This window comes from Bos indicus x Bos taurus, chromosome 3, assembly GCF_003369695.1.
Source record: "Bos indicus x Bos taurus breed Angus x Brahman F1 hybrid chromosome 3, Bos_hybrid_MaternalHap_v2.0, whole genome shotgun sequence".
NCBI lineage: Eukaryota > Metazoa > Chordata > Mammalia > Artiodactyla > Bovidae > Bos > Bos indicus x Bos taurus.
In genome coordinates, this window is record NC_040078.1 from 110,001,046 (window position 1) to 110,019,992 (window position 18,947).

An 18,947-nucleotide genomic window follows, 5' to 3' on the forward strand; every position below is an offset into this window, starting at 1 on the left:
AAAAAAATCACTTAAAATATTATATGCCTAAAAGGAGAATAGACAAATATTAACTGTTAGTGAAGAACGATTCCCTAAGCAACACATATATAGAATTTGTATCTGAAGTCCTCTAATGTAAATAAATTTAAGTTTTCTATGTATCCACCTAACAACTAGAATTTAATAAATTTTGCCATAAGCCGATTCCTGAGAATCTCCACAAGAAAGAAAAACTCAGAACAGAACTGGAGAGCCAAGATCCAACACTGACTCAACAGACTATCAGAGAACATATGCATCTAAAATTTTCAAAAAATATACATCTGTCAAACTCTTGATTTTAAACTCAGTTGCACATTTTTCCCAACTATGCTTTTAATTTCACTTGCAGCATAACAATTACATGAAAAAAGTCTCAGGAAGAATGAAAATTCTGTTTTTGATGATGACACTCTTAAGCCAAATTACACTTTATCTTATTAAATTACAGTCAATCACGTATAAACTGCACTGAAGAATAAACCTTGTGTTCCAAGATGTCCAACCATATGGTTGATAAATCAAACTATACCTCCAGAGATGTGAAGACAGTTAAATGGGTATATATTTCAGCAATGGCCCATGCAAGAAGAGGTAAAACTTATCTATAACTCAAGAATTTATAGGAGAATTTACTGAATCATACTTGGCAAGTTGGATCCATTGGCTAAATCATTTGATTCCAGAAGTAGTTTCTAAAATGTTGTTTGTGTATTTGGGAGTAATTTCATATGAAAAATCCAAAGATGAAAAAGAAGAAAACCTTAAATTTTTTTTTTTTTGGAAATTTAGGATAATTAGGAAAGTATTTAAATTCCATGCTTGTTTTACAGGCTTAACAATGAACAATTATGTAAAAATTATGTATATCTCCCAAATTATCACATTCCCTAAATACTGTATTAGAAAACTGAAAAACAGAGGACAGTTTCGGAAATATACTAATCACTGATAAACCAGAGTAAAACTCTTCACAGTCTAGACAAACTTCCCCTTTTCAAGAAGACATGAAAAGGTGGAAAAAAAAAAGATGGAGCATGCAAAAGAGAAATGGTAGATATTGATTAGAGAAAATTCCATAGAATAGAAATTGTAATAAACCCTTCTCCCCAGCCCATCTCTACAACTTGTTTTTCACATCTACTTGACAATTATACTCCTTAATATAGTCAACAAAATCTTTATTGTCATTATGTCACTGGTTTCTCATGTAAGTTTTTCTATCTCATATTCAGTTGCCTCATCAATTGACAAAATGAGATGTGAAATTCGGGGACTTTTGGTATTATTAGTAAGAAGACACCAACCACTTTACATTTTCAAAATTACTTTATAAATCTGTAACTGGATGAAGCATACTTCCAAATTTAACATACCAAATATGATCATTTGGAAAGCAAACTGTTATGTAACACCTACTTATGTCCTTCAACTAATTACAGACCACAAAGAGTGCTTTTTCTTTTTTAAATGTAAGCATTGCTCATGTTGCAATTTTTTCCTCAAGACTATCATTTTTTCCCAAGGAGAGAAGCAGTTTTCTTAAATCCTAAATTTCCAAGAATATGACAGCCGATTCTCTAGGGAATAAAGAATGAACAGATACATATATAGTCAGCAATTTTAAGATCTACCTCCTCACATAAGCAGTGATCCAGGCTGATATGACATTTCCAAGATCCTCAGGAACTGCATACCAAGCTGCCACGAACATCAGACGAGAACTCAGGGATGGAAGAAATGCCATCTTGCATTTGACGTTGCACTAACATCTATTTCAAACTCAATTCTCATCTGTTATCTTAATGTATCTTCACAACTACCTTAAGAGATAAATAAGGGAGAAGGCTGGCCACCCTCTGTCTCTACGGGACACACACCCCATTATATCTTCAACTGGAACAACGAAAACGATGGCAAACCCTTCTAGACTCCGAAGGGAAAAGAGTAATATCCCCTAAGGAACCCCAAACTTCCATCGCTAGAGCAGCGCCCCCTCCCCGCAGTGTCGCCTACTCCGCGGCCCCGGGGAACTGCGGCGGGGCTGCGGGGAGGCGGAGGAAGGGCTGGGCTGGGGGCGGAGGGGGGACGGCGCAGACCTCGCGCACCTGGGCCGGGGCGCCGGGGGCGAGGATGCTCTGGAGCTACCTACACCCACCGAACAGACCAGCAGCTCTGACTCACTCACCTGCGGAGCCGATTTCCATTCATGGAGCTGGGGGGAGTGCTTCGAGTGAGAAGGGCGCCCGCCACTGAGGGCAAGGAGGCGGCGCAGGGGGCGACGCGGCGCGACTGGAACCCTGACGCGGCCCCGAGGCGGGGTGGTGACGGCTTCTCCTCAGCCACCGCACTCCGAAAGCTCTGGTCAGGAAGAGCGGCCGTCGGGAGGCAGCACGCGACTAGGAGAGAGGAAGAAGCGTGAGGCGAGAAGGAAGAGCTCTGTGCGGAACTTGCGTCGCCCACGGCCGCTTACGCTCCCACTGCCCCTCCACGACTGCGACGCCGCCGCCGACCTCCCCGGGGGCCACCCCCGGAAGCCCGCTGGCGTCAGTTCCGCCGCCCGGGCTCGCCAGACGTCCAGGCCTCGCCTCTCCGCCCTGACCGTTCGGGCGCGACGTCGGTGCGGGCGCGGCCGGCGCGGTGGACGCAGGGGAGGCGTCGCGCCGCGGGCGCCGAGCCTGGGTGGAGTCCGGGGCGAGCGCGACGGGTTGAGACCCGGGACAGCGAACGGGACCCGGCCGTGCCGGCCGGAGACAAACCCGAGGGGTTGGACTCCTCCCGCCACCCTGGTGCGGGGCCGTGCCGGCGCGAGGCGCAGTCGTGGAGGGCGGCCTCGCTGACCTGGACGAGAGCCTCCTCGGAGTTTGGCTGGTCTGAGGTGCAGGAGCTGTGAGGGCCCCAGACTGATCTTGTCTTGGGAAAGTGCCGCCTTTCTTCTTGAGGCCCTCCCACCACGCCCAGTTGAGACCACCCCACGTGCCTCCTCCCCTGCAGGCAGTCGAGTGACCATCACGGTTTATCACTTCAAATTTGTAGAGTTGTTTTGACAATTTCTGGGGAGAATATTTCTCGTACAATCTAACTTGGGAAAAGATGACTTGACAAAAACGTCAGATCGAATAATTTCCATGTTAAAAACTCTTTAATAACGCCTGGTCACTCTTAAGGTCCAAACTCCATTCCGGGGCCAACCTAGAGGCGTAAAGGGAGGTCCTTGCCTTTCCCTTTAAGCGAGACTCTTCCTCATCGTTATGCTACAGCTACAGTGGTCTGCTTACCCGGCACTGGGCAAAACGGTTCTCTATTACACTTGGATTTTCTTGACCAGGAGCCCTCTCCTGTCTCACGCTCACCCCACAGGGCTCACCCTGTGCCCGCCAATCGCTGATGCCTTTCCTGGACCTATGGTGAGGCATTCCTGTATACTATTACAGTATTTCCTTAACAAACCCTCTCCCAGTCTGCAAGTTTTGTTTGCTATTGCGTAGCCTATTAGTGTTTGTTGCCTTACAGAAACGATAACTATTTCATTCAGGCTGAGAAATGATTAATGATTTTTCCCTGTCCCTAGTATCAGCAACGTTTAGAATGTTAATAATGAAAATACTTTTTTTTAAAACCCTGGGACAAAGAGAAAAAGGAAAAAAATATCCTGGAGAAGGGAAAGGCTACCCATTCCAGTAGTCTGGCCTGGAGAATTCCACGGACTGGATAGGCTATGGGGTCGCAGAGTCCGACAGGACTGAGCAACTTTCACTTTGATCGTATCTTTAGTACTTTTCCAATCACTATGGGGCTTCAGATCAGTCACTTGAGCCTCTGGGCTTCAGCGTCCTCAGTTGTGAAGTTAGGGAATGGGCATAAAGCACTGAGAAAATCCTCCCTAAATGTTAGTGAAGGTATTTATTAGTTATTTCAAAGCACTAATTAGATGCATCTACTATACAGCAAACAGTAAATGGATAGGATTCAAGCCCACATCTGACTCCAATTCTGCCTCACTTCTTCCTTCTCATCCTTAGCCCTTTTTCTGAAAATTCCCTCAATTTTACAGTATCAGATGTCACTAGATGAAACACTGTATCCTAAAAGTTATTTTCGATCCTAAACTATACACAATCCAAGTCCTTAGCAACATTTAACAGGGATGAATACCAACTTTTGCAACAGCCTTTCACACCCTCAAATCCCTACAACTGGCTCCCTCAATGACTGCAGGTTTCTTGGGTGTCTCCTGGAATAAACATGGTGATGAATGCTGGAGGTGGGCCACTGTATTCTTTGTTGACATGGATGTAACAGGATCTGGACCTTCTAATTCAGTCCAATGTAATAAATGTCAATAATGCTTTCCCATCTACTGTTATCTAGGGACCTCACATGTGAGTTCATAGGAAAGGCTCGTGAACTGTAATATCAGGATGTAGGAAGGCAAAAAAGTTTGAATGATTCTGCCAAAAGCCAAGTTGTATGAGGCTCTCCCAACCACATGCATTTCCTAGTTCTGGATAACCTTATTCCCAAATGAGCCTCTTAAGGGCATAGTGCAGGTTTTTGTGTATCCTAATTATAGCTCCAGTGCCTAGCACAGTGCCAGTGCCTGGTACCTAGCAGCCTCCCATAAATATTTGTTGGGCAGGTGGACAAAGAGATAAATAAGTGAGCTTCAAGAATGGTAACTCTGCCCTCATCCCTTGTGGTACTGCCTGCTCTCAGAGGAAGAACTATAAAATAGTACAGAAATCTTGGGGGCAAAGAAATCAGTGCCCTCTGAAAGTTGTTAGGGAAAAAAAAAATCACTGAATGAGGAAAGAACTGGATAGCATCCTTTCCTCTTGGATGGGCTTGACACTTGGAATCTCTTCTAGACAAGCAGTTTTTACACAGCACAAAGTAAGTTACTCTGTATTGCAGCAGAACACAATATAAAACATACTGGCTTTAGGGACAGTCAGAACTGACACTGAAGGCTTTTGCCAGTCACCCTCTCTGAACATCACATTCCTCTTCTGTAAAAACAGATCACCTACACACAACACACTGCTGGATGCCTAACCAACAGTCCTTATCCCTTCTTGCCTAGCAAACATAACTTGTCTTTTTAATTCACATGATTCATAAGATAACTTGTAATTAATCTAAGCCACTCATGATGGATGATCTCATTTGCTTTGCCAATGACAGAATAATGGCAAGATGACCCATTTCTAGCAAATGAGACATTAAGCCAGATCTGTTGGGGCTTCCAGGGATTTCCTTTCTTTAAAATGAAACACTGGGAAGAATTAGTCCCTCTTCTGCTAGACTTTGTTCTGTCAGCATTTCCTTCCTGGAGTTATACAAGTAGTCTTGGGATTCTGAGGTGAACAAGCATGAGGGTAAGATAACATAAAGGATAGGAGAGCAAGAATCTGTTATGTTGGTATTATTACTGAGCCCTTGAATTATCCAACCTTAGAGCCACATAAATCAGCATTTCTTGTCATGTGGTAGTTTCCTTATTTAAACCAATCAGGTTTTGTTACGTGCAGTTGAAGGTAACAGATAAATTACTTCATTGAATGCTGCGGAAGATGCAACCAAATTATAAAGGATACTGTACAAAACACCTGACCAAGTACTTCAAAGTACCCACTTCCTATTCCTTTTCCAATTCACCTCCATTCAACAACCCCCAAACCTGCCTTTTTTATAAGGAAAGTTCCTTGCCTATAGAAGGTGAGGAAGGTTCCTAGAAAGGTTCCTCAAAATTTCTTTTGTCCCCAAAAGACACTGCCAAGAGGAGAGTGGTGAAGCTGATTCGGTCCAGAGTAAGAGGACAGTGGGTTCCTGCAGGGAAAGCCACGGTAGCCTAAAAGTCTTGATCTGGTATCCTGGGAAGGTAGTTATGGTACTTAAATGGAGAGCTTCGAAATGCACCTCATCCTCAGCAAGTCCACTTTTCCAGCTTCTTGACACTGCTGCTTTAAGAGTGCTTCTGCCATGCTCTGTGCACCTTCTGAGCCTGCGAGGTTTCCTCAGCTTATAGCCAAAGGAATAAATACCTTGAAAGCTAGGATTGAAAACAGAGCTGATTTTCCAATTCAAAGCTACTTCACATTCAAGCAGTAGAGCCAGTAGTCTGAGGATGCCCCAGACTCAGAACTTGAAAATATTCTTCTTTTTGCACTATAAAACCCTTTCCTTTAGCTGCCAAACCTACTCCATGATTCTGGGGTCTGTTAAGCCAAGTGATACCCAACGAATATACCACCTCATTCTATCTTAAAGGCACTTGACTGTAGTGACAAAAAAGTGCTACAGTATATTCTGCCAACTGAAAGGACAGAGGAAAGGCTGCTCAACCACTCCTGAAAAGGGATATCCACGGTGCTAGCAACACCTGAGTAGCAACCATCAGCCAAATCCTGAAATTTTTTTTAACATCAATCGTTTATGGCAATGAAATTTATGGTGAAAATGTGGTATAATGATCATCTTCCCACTTGCTCTGCTAAACACTTTCTACTTCATTAATGGTCTTAAGTTTAAGTCTTGTTTCAACTGGGAAAAATTTCCTACATGTTCCAATTTGCTCTTCAACTCCAACCAACCTCACTACTCCATGCTGCAGAGAAGCATGGTTTTGGCTGGCTTGCTTCCAAGAGAATCTGGCAGGGGTAGCCACAGGTTAGCACTGCAATTTGACGTCCACAACACTTGGCCTCCAGAGGAATGCGAGGCCCGCTTTTGTACATTCTAGCTGCCACTGAAATTTCTCACTGGGCACTGTGCCAGAATCCTTCCCTGTGCCATCTTCTCCCAGTACACAGAAATAACCAATGCTCTAGGAGTACCAGGGAGGTATGCTGAACTTACATGCTTGATAAGTGCACCAAGAACTTAAGGCACAAAATCTTAGACCCTCAAGGCTGGAGTGAGTGAGAAAAGGTGATGATGATCTGGTTCAAAGTTTCTGCTTACCTGAAGATTCAGGAATGCTGAGTCCATCCTGCAGACTCAGTAGCACTTCTTGAGTTTCCCCTCCGTACTCAAGAACCACAGATTTCTAGCTCATTTCAATCCTAGTCATAAATACTGACCCCTCCTGATATACACTATGGATGGCCCTGAGAGAAAAATGAGTGGTAGTTTCTGCGGCTAGGAGTTCGCAGGCTCTGGGAAAAACAAGTCATAGGAGAAAATAGAGCAAGCTGCTAAGTGCTACCAAGTGCACTGGAATACGATCTAGGACACTGGATAGGAACAAAATTAGGTTTGTTTATTTTATTGTTTCACAAGTATCTCCTGAGGATAGGAGGAAGCTGGAGGTGGATGTAGTGGTGGTGGTGACTGTGAACGACTTGGAAGTCTCAGTCTTAGCCTGATTTAAGTTAGGTTTTCCAATGCTCATTTTCAAGAAAAATCGGAGAATGACCATATAGTTACAAGATCCCAGAGAAGATGGAGTGAAGGATGGTAAAATAAGTAGAAAATAATACCCTCCCTTCACCACAGTAGTTTTCCTGTTGTTAATCATGTCGCTGTTGAATCCTATTCCACTCTCCTCACTATTCTCCCACCCCATTAAATCAATCAAAACCATATAAGCTATCTATGAGTGATGTGACAGTCATCTTAGGTTCCATTTCCTGATCTCGTTTCCTAGAGTTGTACACTAGGTTTCTCTTGCCCTACTCTTTCCTAAGCCATCCTGTTCATTCCTATGGCTTTAACTACCATCTCTATGATTATGAATCTCATATCTATAACTGCAGTTTTGGAGTCTTCCCTGAGCACCAAAATATAAATGTTTACTGGAAACCTGGGAACCTCAAAACTCAGTCTATAAAAGCCTAATGGTCTTTCTTCACAAAATTCACCACCTTCCTTCTACGGTCTCCCTTCCCCCAATCTTGGCTTAGAGGAAGGATGTCCCAACATACTCACTTGCTCAAGCCAAGTGGATGGTAGCCTCTACTTGGTTCTTCTCATTCCACCATCCATTGAGTTCTATTAATTTTACCTCCTGAGTATCTCTTCTATTTGCTCTTTCCTTTCTATCTTCATTGCTGCAGCATTATAGCCTTCTTCCCAATCCTTATAATCTCTCTAAATAGTACCAAAGAACCATTTCGCTACTCATATCCCCAACCAAACTTTTTAAGCTCCTTAAGGAGACAAACACTGTTTTCCTCATTTTTGAATTATGCCTGCTTACTCCCCAACAAAACTGCTAGACACAGTGCTTTATATGTTTGGTGAATGAAGAATAAATGGAAACCCTGTGAAATGACTACATATGATCGGCAGTTTCAACACTCTGGAATTTGTTTTACCCACTTTACTCCTTTAGAAAGTGATGATTCTGCTCTTCTCACAATCTATTATTCTAATGTAAAATCTACCAGAATATAATTAATTCCAATGGTTTGCTTTGCTAAGAAAAAAAAAGAGAGAGAGAGACCGCACTTTAGAAATAGAAGCCACTGTTGTCTTTATAAAACACAGAATTGTGCTGCTGCTGTTGCTTGCTTCAGAAGAAACTGTACATTACAGCTGCTGGGATAATTTTACAATGGACTGGACAAGGTACAGCTCAAAGCAGGACACAAACACAAGTCTCATAGGGAAACAAATGCAAACAAGTACACAGCTGTGGGGCTCCAGGGACATTTCCCCATCCATGCTGGACTTGAGAGGGATAAAAAGTTTAGAAACTAAAGTGAAACCCAGAGTAGTCACACATGCCCACCAGATGGCTGCTAAGTGCAACATCACACACCAATCAGGTTGGACTATGTGCACAGGAAAGTCATTTCATTTTTCCTTATTGCTACTACACCAGGGGAGTCAGTGCATTTGACACATTGTCTTTATTTGCACAATCCTTGGAGGGTTTCCTATTTTCCTTGTTAAAGAAGGAAATCTGCCTTTCCTCACCTTTTTCTGGTTTTGTTGTTGTTGTTTTGAGCCCATTGCCTCCACCACCTTTCTTGGGCTCCCGAACAGCAGCCAGAGGTTCTAAGTCAGTAGGAGTAGAGTAAGGGGAGAGCACCAACCTAGCCTCTCTCCCTGCCCAGGGAGAAGGCAAGTCCTAATAAATGGGAGAGAAGAGAAAACCAGAGAATCCCTTCTCCCTGATCAGCTTAGAAGGCCAAAGAGGAAAGAGTGCCCTGCATAACCCTGCCATGATCAGACTTTAAGAAGGAAGGCATCCCAGCTACCATCCAGGATTGGCCGTGGCCCAGCAAATATAAATAAAAATAACTTCCCCCTGATGTAGTTTCCAAAACTGCATCTTAGTCAGTTTGAAATGACTTTCTACCCTGAAGGGGAAGGACCATTCACCTTTCTTTGTTACACATAATGCCAAGTCTAAAACACTGTCCCACTAGCCTTGCAGATATCCTATGGGTCAGCTGAGAAATCACTGCGTCCCCTTGGCTGCCCATCTTGCTGGCCTCATTTACAGAATTCTGGACAAGAAAAAGAAAACTATCCAAAAAACATCATTGCTTAGCCAAAGAGGAGGCTATAGAGGAGATACTGAGTAGACGGGAACCAGGAGCTTTTTAGGGAGGTTTCACACTTTTAGTTACCTTCTTTTTCAACATTAATTTAATCCTAAGTTCCCAGCAACAACAGCCTCATGCTTATCCCCAGAGGCCAGCCGTAGCACCTCGGCCCCAATGAGTCAGGCTGGACTGGAAAAGTGATCAGTGAGCAGGGCTCTCTCCTTTCCCATGTTTTAGCCAAATTCTCTCCATTCTCTTCCCATCCCTCCTTCCCCCATGTCTATCCCCTAACCCTTCAACCCTGGATAGCCAAAAAGGTCAATGCTAGGACATCCTCAGAAAAGGGAAGCCCCAGGTAGAGAGAAATGAAACCAGATCTAGAAAAAGCAACAAGAGAAGCCGACTCCAAAGAGTGGACAGATGTGGAAGTTGCCAGAAGCCTTCCTGATTTCATGCCAGATGGGCAGGCCTTCTGCTACACCTTCACATAAGTTTGAGGGCGGTCCAACCCAGGAAGGACATCACTAGGCTTGGGAAGCAGATTCTTGGTCTTCTGCAGCCAAAGAGCTAAGCCTGACCTTGCCAGCTAACAGTGGGATCATTGTAGCCATGCAGAGAATTCATCATCACATAGGCAGATAGGCAGGCCAGCAAGCAAGCTGAATGAACAGAAAAAAATAAAACGAGGCCAGGGAAAGAGAGAGTAGGAAAAGGAAGGCAAAAGAGTAGAACAAAGGGACCAGGAGACTTGTCTAAGAGGATGAGGCTGGGGTCTCCCCAGCACTTCCTCTGAGCCTAAGTAAGAAGCACCACTTTAACCAAATCAAAGAAAGCCAAGCTTGTTGCCAACACCACTTCTCAATCTGCATGCACCACCTTTCGAAGAAGAAGAATCCTCAAGGTTAAGGGTGTTTTTCAAGTCTCAAAGATAAAAAGAAAGAAAAAAAGAAAATCACAGCAAGATGTCATGTTCTTGCCATTGCCCAAGCTGTTTCTTTTATTTATTAAATGGCATGTAAATGCCTAAGGGCTAAAAAATGCCAAGCCTCAGCTCAAGACCCAACTGGAGAGAGTGAGGCAAAGAGAGAAAAAGGAGAGAACACAAACTTGTTGCTGAGAGTAGGTGGCTACCACCAGCTCTCAATGGACATTTGCAAATGCTGGTGAATGACTGGACCTTCCAGGAATACTGCCCTGATCCCAGCCCCAAAACGCACCCGAGAAGAGAACCCTCAGAGCCCACTGTCCCAAGAGAGCTCCTCTCCCTAAAGGGTGACTAAACACGAAGTAGACAATATATGAAGGCGATGGACAGGGCAGATGGGAGTGTTGGCATCACTCTTAGGCACTTGTGTAAGGAATGTAGGCTCTCCAGTGAGCTGCCTCCTCCCAGAGCCCTCCATTCTGTTTTCAGCTGGGCTGTGCCCACAGGGCACCCCATACTGTTGCCAGTAGGAAAGAAGTAAAGAAAGAGTTACTCAACAGTCCTGATGCCTTCTCCATAATGTTTGTGCTACGTTTTGTGAAGTTGCTGAACAAAGTAGCCAACCAGAACAGAACCTGGGATAGACTGTTTTGCATAGCAAATCTGGGTCTGTACAAGCGCTGCTGGGGAGGGGAAATGGTAGCTCTACTGCATAGGCCCATATTCAGACCAGCCTTCTGCTGGCTGGCCTTGAGCCTGAGCTAGGTCTGAAGAGTCATGGCTTCATCACCAGATTGGGGTAAACCCAAGCCCGGGCTCCTCAAAAAGAGGAATTTCCACACTGAAGCTGCAACTCCTCATCCCAAGCAGTGGGACAGGAAAAAAGGAACAGTCGAGGAAAGAGGAAGCCTTGCTTCAAGGCCAACAGGCCCCAAGCTAGAACCCCCTACTTTTCCAGTTCTGCAAGACAGCCAAATCCCATCTCTACCCAGGAAGACAGGAAAAAACGAGAAAAAAAAAGCCCATGCCATCCACTCACATGCCCTAGTGGGAAATCAGGAAAAAGTCATTTGTGTAAACAGAAGCAATAGGGAGCAGCAAAATCCCCCAGCCTATCCACAGGACACGCTGAAATCTGGGATAAGCCAAGCATCAGAGGATAGTCCAGAGGAGGAGATGCACTTGCAGGAAGAGTGCAGGGCAGTGCAGCAGAGGTGCCTGCAGCAAGAGAAAGGTATTATTTGCACAAAGGGTGGAGCCTGAGCCCCACGTGTGGAGATAACCACACCCTACAGAGCCAAGCCAAAGCAGGCCAAAGAAGTCAGGTACATAGTTCCTTTGATGGCTCAATGTTTCTGGGATGTAAACTCACTGGGCATGGGAGGGATTTAGTTCCAGATTTTGGCAATGGACTCAGGTTATAGTATAAAAATAATGTTTAGTTTTTGCTTTTTTTCCCCCTTATTTTAGACCTAAAGATCATCTGTTGTAAGTCACCCCAGTTAAAAAATATTGAAACATAAAGAGGCTTGACCATCAGGGAAAAGAAGCCAAGAGTGGGAAATGCTATGAAAGTTAACTCCAGACCCAGGCAGGTGGGAAGAAAGCGGGGACAAGAAGAAAGGAGACATAAGTGGAAAGGCCAGGGGCCAGTCATCTCAGCAGCTCCTAGACTTGTCATGTCTGAAAGTGCAAATGTCAATGGATTTTAACCATCTTGAGGTCGTGATCTTTTTAAAAGCTCAATGAATATGGAAGTCAATTCCTTCTAATGCAAAATAGCTGGCGCTCTGGCTGGAGGCCTGTTGGGTACAGGGTATTTCATCCCAACCTACCTCCTCTCCCACCCCCACCCCGCCCCCACCCCCCAAAAGGTACAAAAGGTTGCAGTTCTGCAGCATTACCATTACAGGGAAGGCACTGGTTACCCACCAGCAGGCGGAAGGAAGACAGGGTCGTGTCACTTCAGAGCTAAGTGCCATAGTGCCTTAAGTCTTACTAGGGGCTGGATGTCTGTCAGGTGTAAGGTGGGGTAGAAAAGGTGGAGAAAGAGGAATAAGGGAAAGGGGAGTGGCAGCTGGGGGAGGGGGCAACCAAAATCATTAGCATTAAAAATCTTCCTACAGGCTGGATTCTCAACCCATTAAAACATCTAGTATCCTAAAATATTGATCTGCATCTGATTTCGTTTTTCTTCTTAAACAAATCTAGACCTTTTCTGATTAAGGCTCCTAAAAAATCCTTCCCTCCTCCCACCCACTTTCTCAAGCCCCTCACTTTTCCATCTAAAGTATCAAACCCAAACCTACCAGCTTTTGTCCGCAGGGCTGCAGAGCCGACCTTACCAAGCTGTCAGGCGTGAGTCTTTAGCACTGTGAGTCACATGAGACACCTGTGTGTATGGTGGGCACCGCTGCTGCCTGTCTTGGTCCAGTGGGTTCAGGGCCAGATGTGACAAGATGGGGTGAGGGGTTGAGGGCATGAGGTGAATATCAGAGATTTCTGGCTGGTGGTCTGGCTTACTGGCCCTGTTCCCCCCGCTTTTGCCCCCTCTGCAGAAGGAAACAGGGCCTTCTGCATTCCTCCCTACCCCACCTCCCTCCTCCCTGCTTCCTCTGGATTTGGGCGGCACAGCTCTTGGGGCTTGGAAAGCTTTCTTCTATCCAGTGAGGTAACAGCGTTCTGCCTTCAAGCGAAGTACATGGTGCGCAGAGTATCCTGGTGAACCTGCACGGCTTTGGCCAGGGCCTGGGGGTCCCGCCCATTGCTCTGCCCCGATATGTGGCTCCCCTCTCCACTGAAAAGGAAAAATGAAAGAAGTCCTTCCTGGTGAGCTGAGCTGCCACTAACCCTTCCCCCACCCCTAGGGTGCCAATTCCCATACCAATTAAGAGAAAACCCCAACCCAGATTTGGGCTGACAAGCCCCAGGACACCAAATTGGACAATCCTTGTTTCCTTCTACCCAAGGAAAGTTGAGAGGGTCTGGTACCAGAGGCTGAAGCAAAAAGGAAGCCAGCCTGATTCCAGGCCTCACCTGTCATGCTCTTTGTCCACTAGGTGGTATCGTGCCCGGAAAGCCACCAAGCGGGCATAGTAGGCAGGTGCTGGAATTGAGACGGAGCGTGTGCATCGTACGTAAGTGTGGCACAGCTGGTACGTCAAGATCTGGAGCTCATCCGCTGTGAAACGGTTGTCATCCCAAAGGACATAGTAATGGGATGGTCGGCTGGTGCCCTGGGAAGATAGGAAGGTGAGGGGCCCCAGGCTGAGCAGACGGGATGGCTGACAGTAAGGAACAGGATTACCATTATGAGTATGGCTGGGTTGGAAGGCCCACCCATGAAAAGGCAGACACAAAGCCACCTTTGTCATAAAGCACCCATTGTATGGGCAACCTGACTAAGATGTTGAAAGTACACTTAAGTTCAAGTGCACAAAGGGCTTATTAAGAGAACAATCCTGATTTGAATGCCACTCAGTGATGAATGATATATTCTAGAGGCAATGGGAATGATCAACTATCTTTGACCCACTGGATACCCCAGGACATAGCCCAGCTACCTGGATGCCTGCGTGGCTGCACAGATAGAAGTCAAACTCAAATGGGTGGGTGATGTTGGTGTCCACAGTGGTCCCAGCTGGGATGTTACCACTCTTCCCAATCTGTATAGAAACAAAGACAACCAAGATCCCAAGACCTGCCTGGCCCTAACTAGGGCCTCGACTCAATTCTACCCTGACTCCATCAGAATCCCAAAAGTAAGGTAGAAGTTGCTGTTCCCAGAGAGAGTGCTGGGCGCTGAAATAACAGGCTTCTAAAGTTACACAAACCTGTGTTTAAGTGCTGCTTTCACCATTTATTAGCTGTGGGATCTTAGCAAGTTATTTAACCTTTCTGAGGTTAAACTGGAGATAATAACTGTACCTACCTCACAGGGGTGCTGTGAGGAAGACGCCTTGCACAGTGTCTGGCACATAGAAGTTCAATAAATTCAAGTTCCCTTTCCCATCTCTGGGAGCTGGTCTATATATGGGGTCTATAGGCCAGGGAGCTAGGAGGAGGGAGATCAAGTATAAGGGAGGAAGGGAAGGTGGGGAGAGGGGGAAACAAAGGAAAGGAAGCAGCAGAGGAAGGACCACAAGAGTCAGGGGGAAGAAAAGTGCCAGGGGCGATGGACAGGCCAAGGACTAAGCCCCAGATTTCATTTCCACAGCTCCTTTCATACTCAGAGAAGGGAGACATGACGAGGGAACAGTGACTTCCTCAATCCCTCACTCACTCGCTCATTCTTGTCAGCACAAAAAAGGCGGGTGTGATGGCGTTTCTGCACCACAATATAAGTGATTCCGGGCTGGTAGTCCTTTTCCAGTTTGATGCAGGCATCACGAATGGCCAGCAGCTCATAGTGGAGGATCTAGGCACAGGGTGAGGAGGGAGACAAAGAGACATACAGCTCCTCTTGAGTTCATTCATCTTTCTGAACTAAGGGTTTGCCACTTGTTATAAGGCTTTTTGTTCAGCCTCCCTTTATAATATTTATAGCTGACACCCAACCATTAGCGAGGATAAGCCCTTCCTACCAAAAATCAGCCTTACAGAGGCATACCTCAGAAATATTGCAGGTTCAATTCCAGACCACTACAATAAAGTAAGTCACACGAATTTTCTGGTTTCCCAATGCATACAAAAGTTATGTTTATACTACACTGTAGTGTATTAAGTGGGCAGTAGCATTATATCTTACGAAAAAAAAAAAGAAACAATGTACATATCTAAATTTTAAAAATACTTTATGGCTAAAAAATACTAACCATCACCTGAGCCTTCACTGAGTCATAGCAGTAACATCAAAGATCACTGACCACAGATCACCATAATAAATATAATAATGAAAAGTCTGAAATATTGCAAGAATTACCAAAATGTAACACAGAGACATGAAGTAAGCAAATGCTCTTGGAAAAATGGTGCTGACAGACTTGCTGGCCGCAGGGTTGCCACAAACCTTCAATTTGTAAAAAAGACAGTATCCGTGAAGCACAATAAAGCAAAGTGCAATAAGACGAGGTATGCCTGTAGACAGTTCACCTGCTATGTTCCTATAAAACCTAGCTGGGAGGCTTAATATCCACAGAGAGCACTCACCTGGTTCCTATGCATAGTGAGACCTAACATCAAGACACAGAATAAAGGTTCACAGAAAAATCACAATGTCCAGAGCAAGGACAATTTTAGGATCAGGAGGAAAATGGGCGTTCCCCATGGGAGCAGACAGGGTTGGGACCACCATGAAAGAATAGACACAGAGTTCAGGAATGGCTGTAGAGGGAGTAGATAAATTCAGTTCTATAAAAAAAGCAGTATCATAAGAAAACAGACTAGCTAAAGAAGCCACAGGTGAAAAACCACAGGCAGTAGCTGCCTTGTTGCCTTGGATGTCAGATACAGGGAGTAAAAACTATATGGTAGAAGTAAATAGAATTTAGAATCAATTAGAACTAAGTTTAAACCCCAAGCTTTATCTAATTTTATTACTTTGAGCAAGTTACTTAACCCCTTTAAGTCTCATTTTCTCCACATTTACTAAAGTTACTAATAAGATCATCCTCACAAAACTGTCCTGAAGACTAAAACAAATAATTGAGTGGAAGCATAAAAATCCTGCTGCTGCTGCTGCTGCTGCTAAGTCACTTCAGTCGTGTCCGACTCTGTGCGACCCCACAGACAGCAGCCCACCAGGCTCCTCCATCCCCCGGATTCTCCAGGCAAGAATACTGGAGTGGGTTGCCATTTCCTTCTCCAATGATAAAAACCCTAATAGGGGCTTGATGACTGCTGACTGCTTTGCATAAGCAGTTTGAATTTTAACCCTAGGCTACCTGAAGCCACAGGACATCTCTGAACAGATACATGTTATAAATTTATCTGGTACTTTAGGAAACATTGTATGACTTGGAGGAAACTGAGCATAATAGTTAAGAGCATGAACTTTGGAATCTGACCAACTTGTCTGAATCCTAGCTCCACTGCTTATTAGCTTGGATGACACTGAAGAAATCATTTAACATTTTCAAGCCTCAGTTTCATCATGTATCAGGTGGAATAATAATTACTTCATAGGATTCTTGTAAGCACTGAATAGAGCATATACAAAGTGGTTAGCAGAGTTAATGGCACATAAGATACCCAGTAAATGGTAGTTATATTACTTTTTATTAAATGGTAGAAAAGGAGATCAGTTCAATATAGTAGTCTAAACAATAAACTCTGAAGGCTTAGCAGGGAAACAGAATGGTAAGAACACTGTAAAGGTCAATAGCAGTGTGGCCACCAGATCAGCAGGATCACTAAGAACCTATCAGAGGTACAAATTTTAATACCACATCCTAGAATCACTGAAGCAGAAATTTTAAGAGTGGAGCTCTGCAAACTGCTTTAATAAGCCCGATTCTGATGGATGCTAAAGCTGGACAGTGAAGTGAAAGTCGCTCAGTCGTGTCCAACTCTTTGCAACACCACGGACTATACAGTCCATGGAATTCTCCAAGCCAGAATACTGGAGTGGGTAGCCATTCCCTTCTTCAGGGGATCTTCCCAACCCAGGGATCAAACCCAGATCTCCCGCATTGCAGGTGGATTCTTTACTAGCTGAGCCACCAGGGAAGCCCAAAGCTGGAGAACCACTGGTCTAAAGAATCAGTCTTCAACATGAACTAACTAGTAAACAGGCACTGAGAGTCTTTTATTACAAGAAGAAAGGTCTATCAATGACTGTACACACCATCTCTCAGTTGGGATCTCTGCTTCCAAGCCTGTTCCGTTTAGCAAACCTCCGTAAGTAGAAGCACCTCCCAGTGCCAACAGCTTAAGAAAGGGAGCAGTTCTCTCTGCTACCATCAGGCCCTATGGCCTCAATGTGAAGGTTTTCTTGACCTATTGTGGGCCCTACCTGGGGAAGCTGGCCTTCAGGAACCCCATCTCGGTAGAAGATGATGCGGGTAGGCTTGAAGCGCGTGGACTTGTAGAACTGGATGAGCAGCTCACGTACCATGTAGGATAAGTCTTCAATGATCTCCTGCCGTGGTCGCTGTACCCGCACAGTAGCACAGTAACGGCTGGGGTGGGCATCCATGCTGCCTACCACCTGATAATCAAAGAGGCAGGATCAGCTCCTAAAACCTCCACCCTCCCAACACTGGTTAGTTCTGGGTTTGGGGAAAGACCTCTTGAGAGCGGGGAGGAGGGAACAAACAACCTAAGAAATCAAATGTGTAGGTTTTTTGGATTCAGTAGTCCCGGTTTCCATCTCTGTTCTATCACACATATGGAAGTTACTTAACCCACCTGATCTTCTTGTTCCTCTTCTCAAATGGCGATAAGAGTAACACCTGCTTGCAGTGCTGTTGTGGCGCAGGTAAGTCATCATGCACAGGACCTCTCCCGCAGTAGGTACTTGCTAAGTTTGATTTTCCCACACCTTACAGAGGGGCATGTGATGGTTCAGCACTATTAGCTCAAAGAGTGACCTCATCCAAAAAACAAGCTAATCTTTTCTTCAAGTGCTAATCTACCCCAGGAACTACAGTGAACAGTGTTCTTGTGGATGGTAGGAACAACATTATTTTCTAAGAGGACAAAGGCCAGAGACTAGGATGGATGGCCACAAGGAAAATAAAGATAAGCATAGTGTAGGGTTTCCCCACATTTACTGAGATAGGCCCAGTCTGCCTAGAGAAACATGAAGGTTCAAGAAAAAAAAATGAAAAAGAAGGCCTGGTCCCATTAGTCAATTGAGAAGCCCTGTGAGACAAGGAGCAGAGCTGTCAGGAGAGGGATTAGAGAGCTATCTAATCTACTAGATGGGTCAGGGGTACAGATAGAGAAAAAGGCAATCCCAGTAACTAAGTAATTCACTTAAAAGGGATTTTGGAGAGGAGATATGGTCCTTCCCATATCCCAAAAGTGGGCACAGGGAGAAAGAGGGAAATTCAAACACGGAACAAAAGTGATGGAGACATAACCAAGTCTCTGGCCCCAGTCTACTCTCTCACTGCTCTCTCTGAAAAGAAGGTATCATACAGAGTTAGCTTTATTAAAAAACCAAGGGACTGGTTAATGGGGATGATCAGCTGAAATAAAAAGATCTTGTGAAGGGTGAAGCACCAGAGTTGAGGGAAGGAAATCAGGTGTAGTCTTGGGGACTCAGAAGAGAACCTTACGAGGAAGTTGGAAAGTATCACTCACTGCTGTGATAGAGGGTTTTTTCCCATCCCCTGCTGGTGGGTGTGTAACATCTGCTCCCAGGAATATCACTGGTTGTTGAAAGACTGCAGAGCTAAACAAGGAAGAGAAAACAAATGGTGAGGAGTTGGGTCTTCTTTTCCTGGCACCATCTAGCACCCACTTTGGCCCCCTCTCCCTTGTGGCTCACTCTGCCTGGACAGTGTCCTATCTTTTCATCAATCTCCAGTATATTACCTTGCTTGACAAGGGCAAGTAAG

General features: G+C 44.9%; 2 protein-coding genes across 6 annotated transcripts in view; both read right to left on the reverse strand.

Moving 5' to 3' along the window:
- AGO3 (argonaute RISC catalytic component 3) overlaps nucleotides 1-2,641 on the reverse strand; it is a 136,174-nt gene extending 133,533 nt beyond the window's left edge. Inside the window, exon 1 of one of the 4 annotated variants that reach the window (XM_027537844.1) lies at nucleotides 2,210-2,641. In XM_027537844.1, the coding sequence (XP_027393645.1) occupies nucleotides 2,210-2,228 (19 nt within the window). In that variant the 5' untranslated portion in view covers nucleotides 2,229-2,641. Of the gene's footprint in view, nucleotides 1-1,655; nucleotides 1,954-2,209 lie in introns of those variants that run through there. The other 3 variants (XM_027537841.1, XM_027537843.1, XM_027537842.1) reach the window with 3 other exon arrangements.
- A 4,620-nt stretch (nucleotides 2,642-7,261) lies between these two features.
- LOC113890145 (protein argonaute-1) overlaps nucleotides 7,262-18,947 on the reverse strand; it is a 36,408-nt gene continuing 24,722 nt past the window's right edge. For both annotated transcript variants that reach the window (XM_027537848.1, XM_027537849.1), the window contains exons 14-19: nucleotides 18,691-18,781; nucleotides 17,396-17,590; nucleotides 14,726-14,860; nucleotides 14,007-14,108; nucleotides 13,480-13,679; nucleotides 7,262-13,240 (exon numbers count right to left, since the gene is read on the reverse strand). In XM_027537848.1, coding sequence (XP_027393649.1) covers nucleotides 13,132-13,240; nucleotides 13,480-13,679; nucleotides 14,007-14,108; nucleotides 14,726-14,860; nucleotides 17,396-17,590; nucleotides 18,691-18,781 — 832 coding nt within the window. In that variant the 3' untranslated portion in view covers nucleotides 7,262-13,131. The remainder of the gene's footprint in view (nucleotides 13,241-13,479; nucleotides 13,680-14,006; nucleotides 14,109-14,725; nucleotides 14,861-17,395; nucleotides 17,591-18,690; nucleotides 18,782-18,947) is intronic.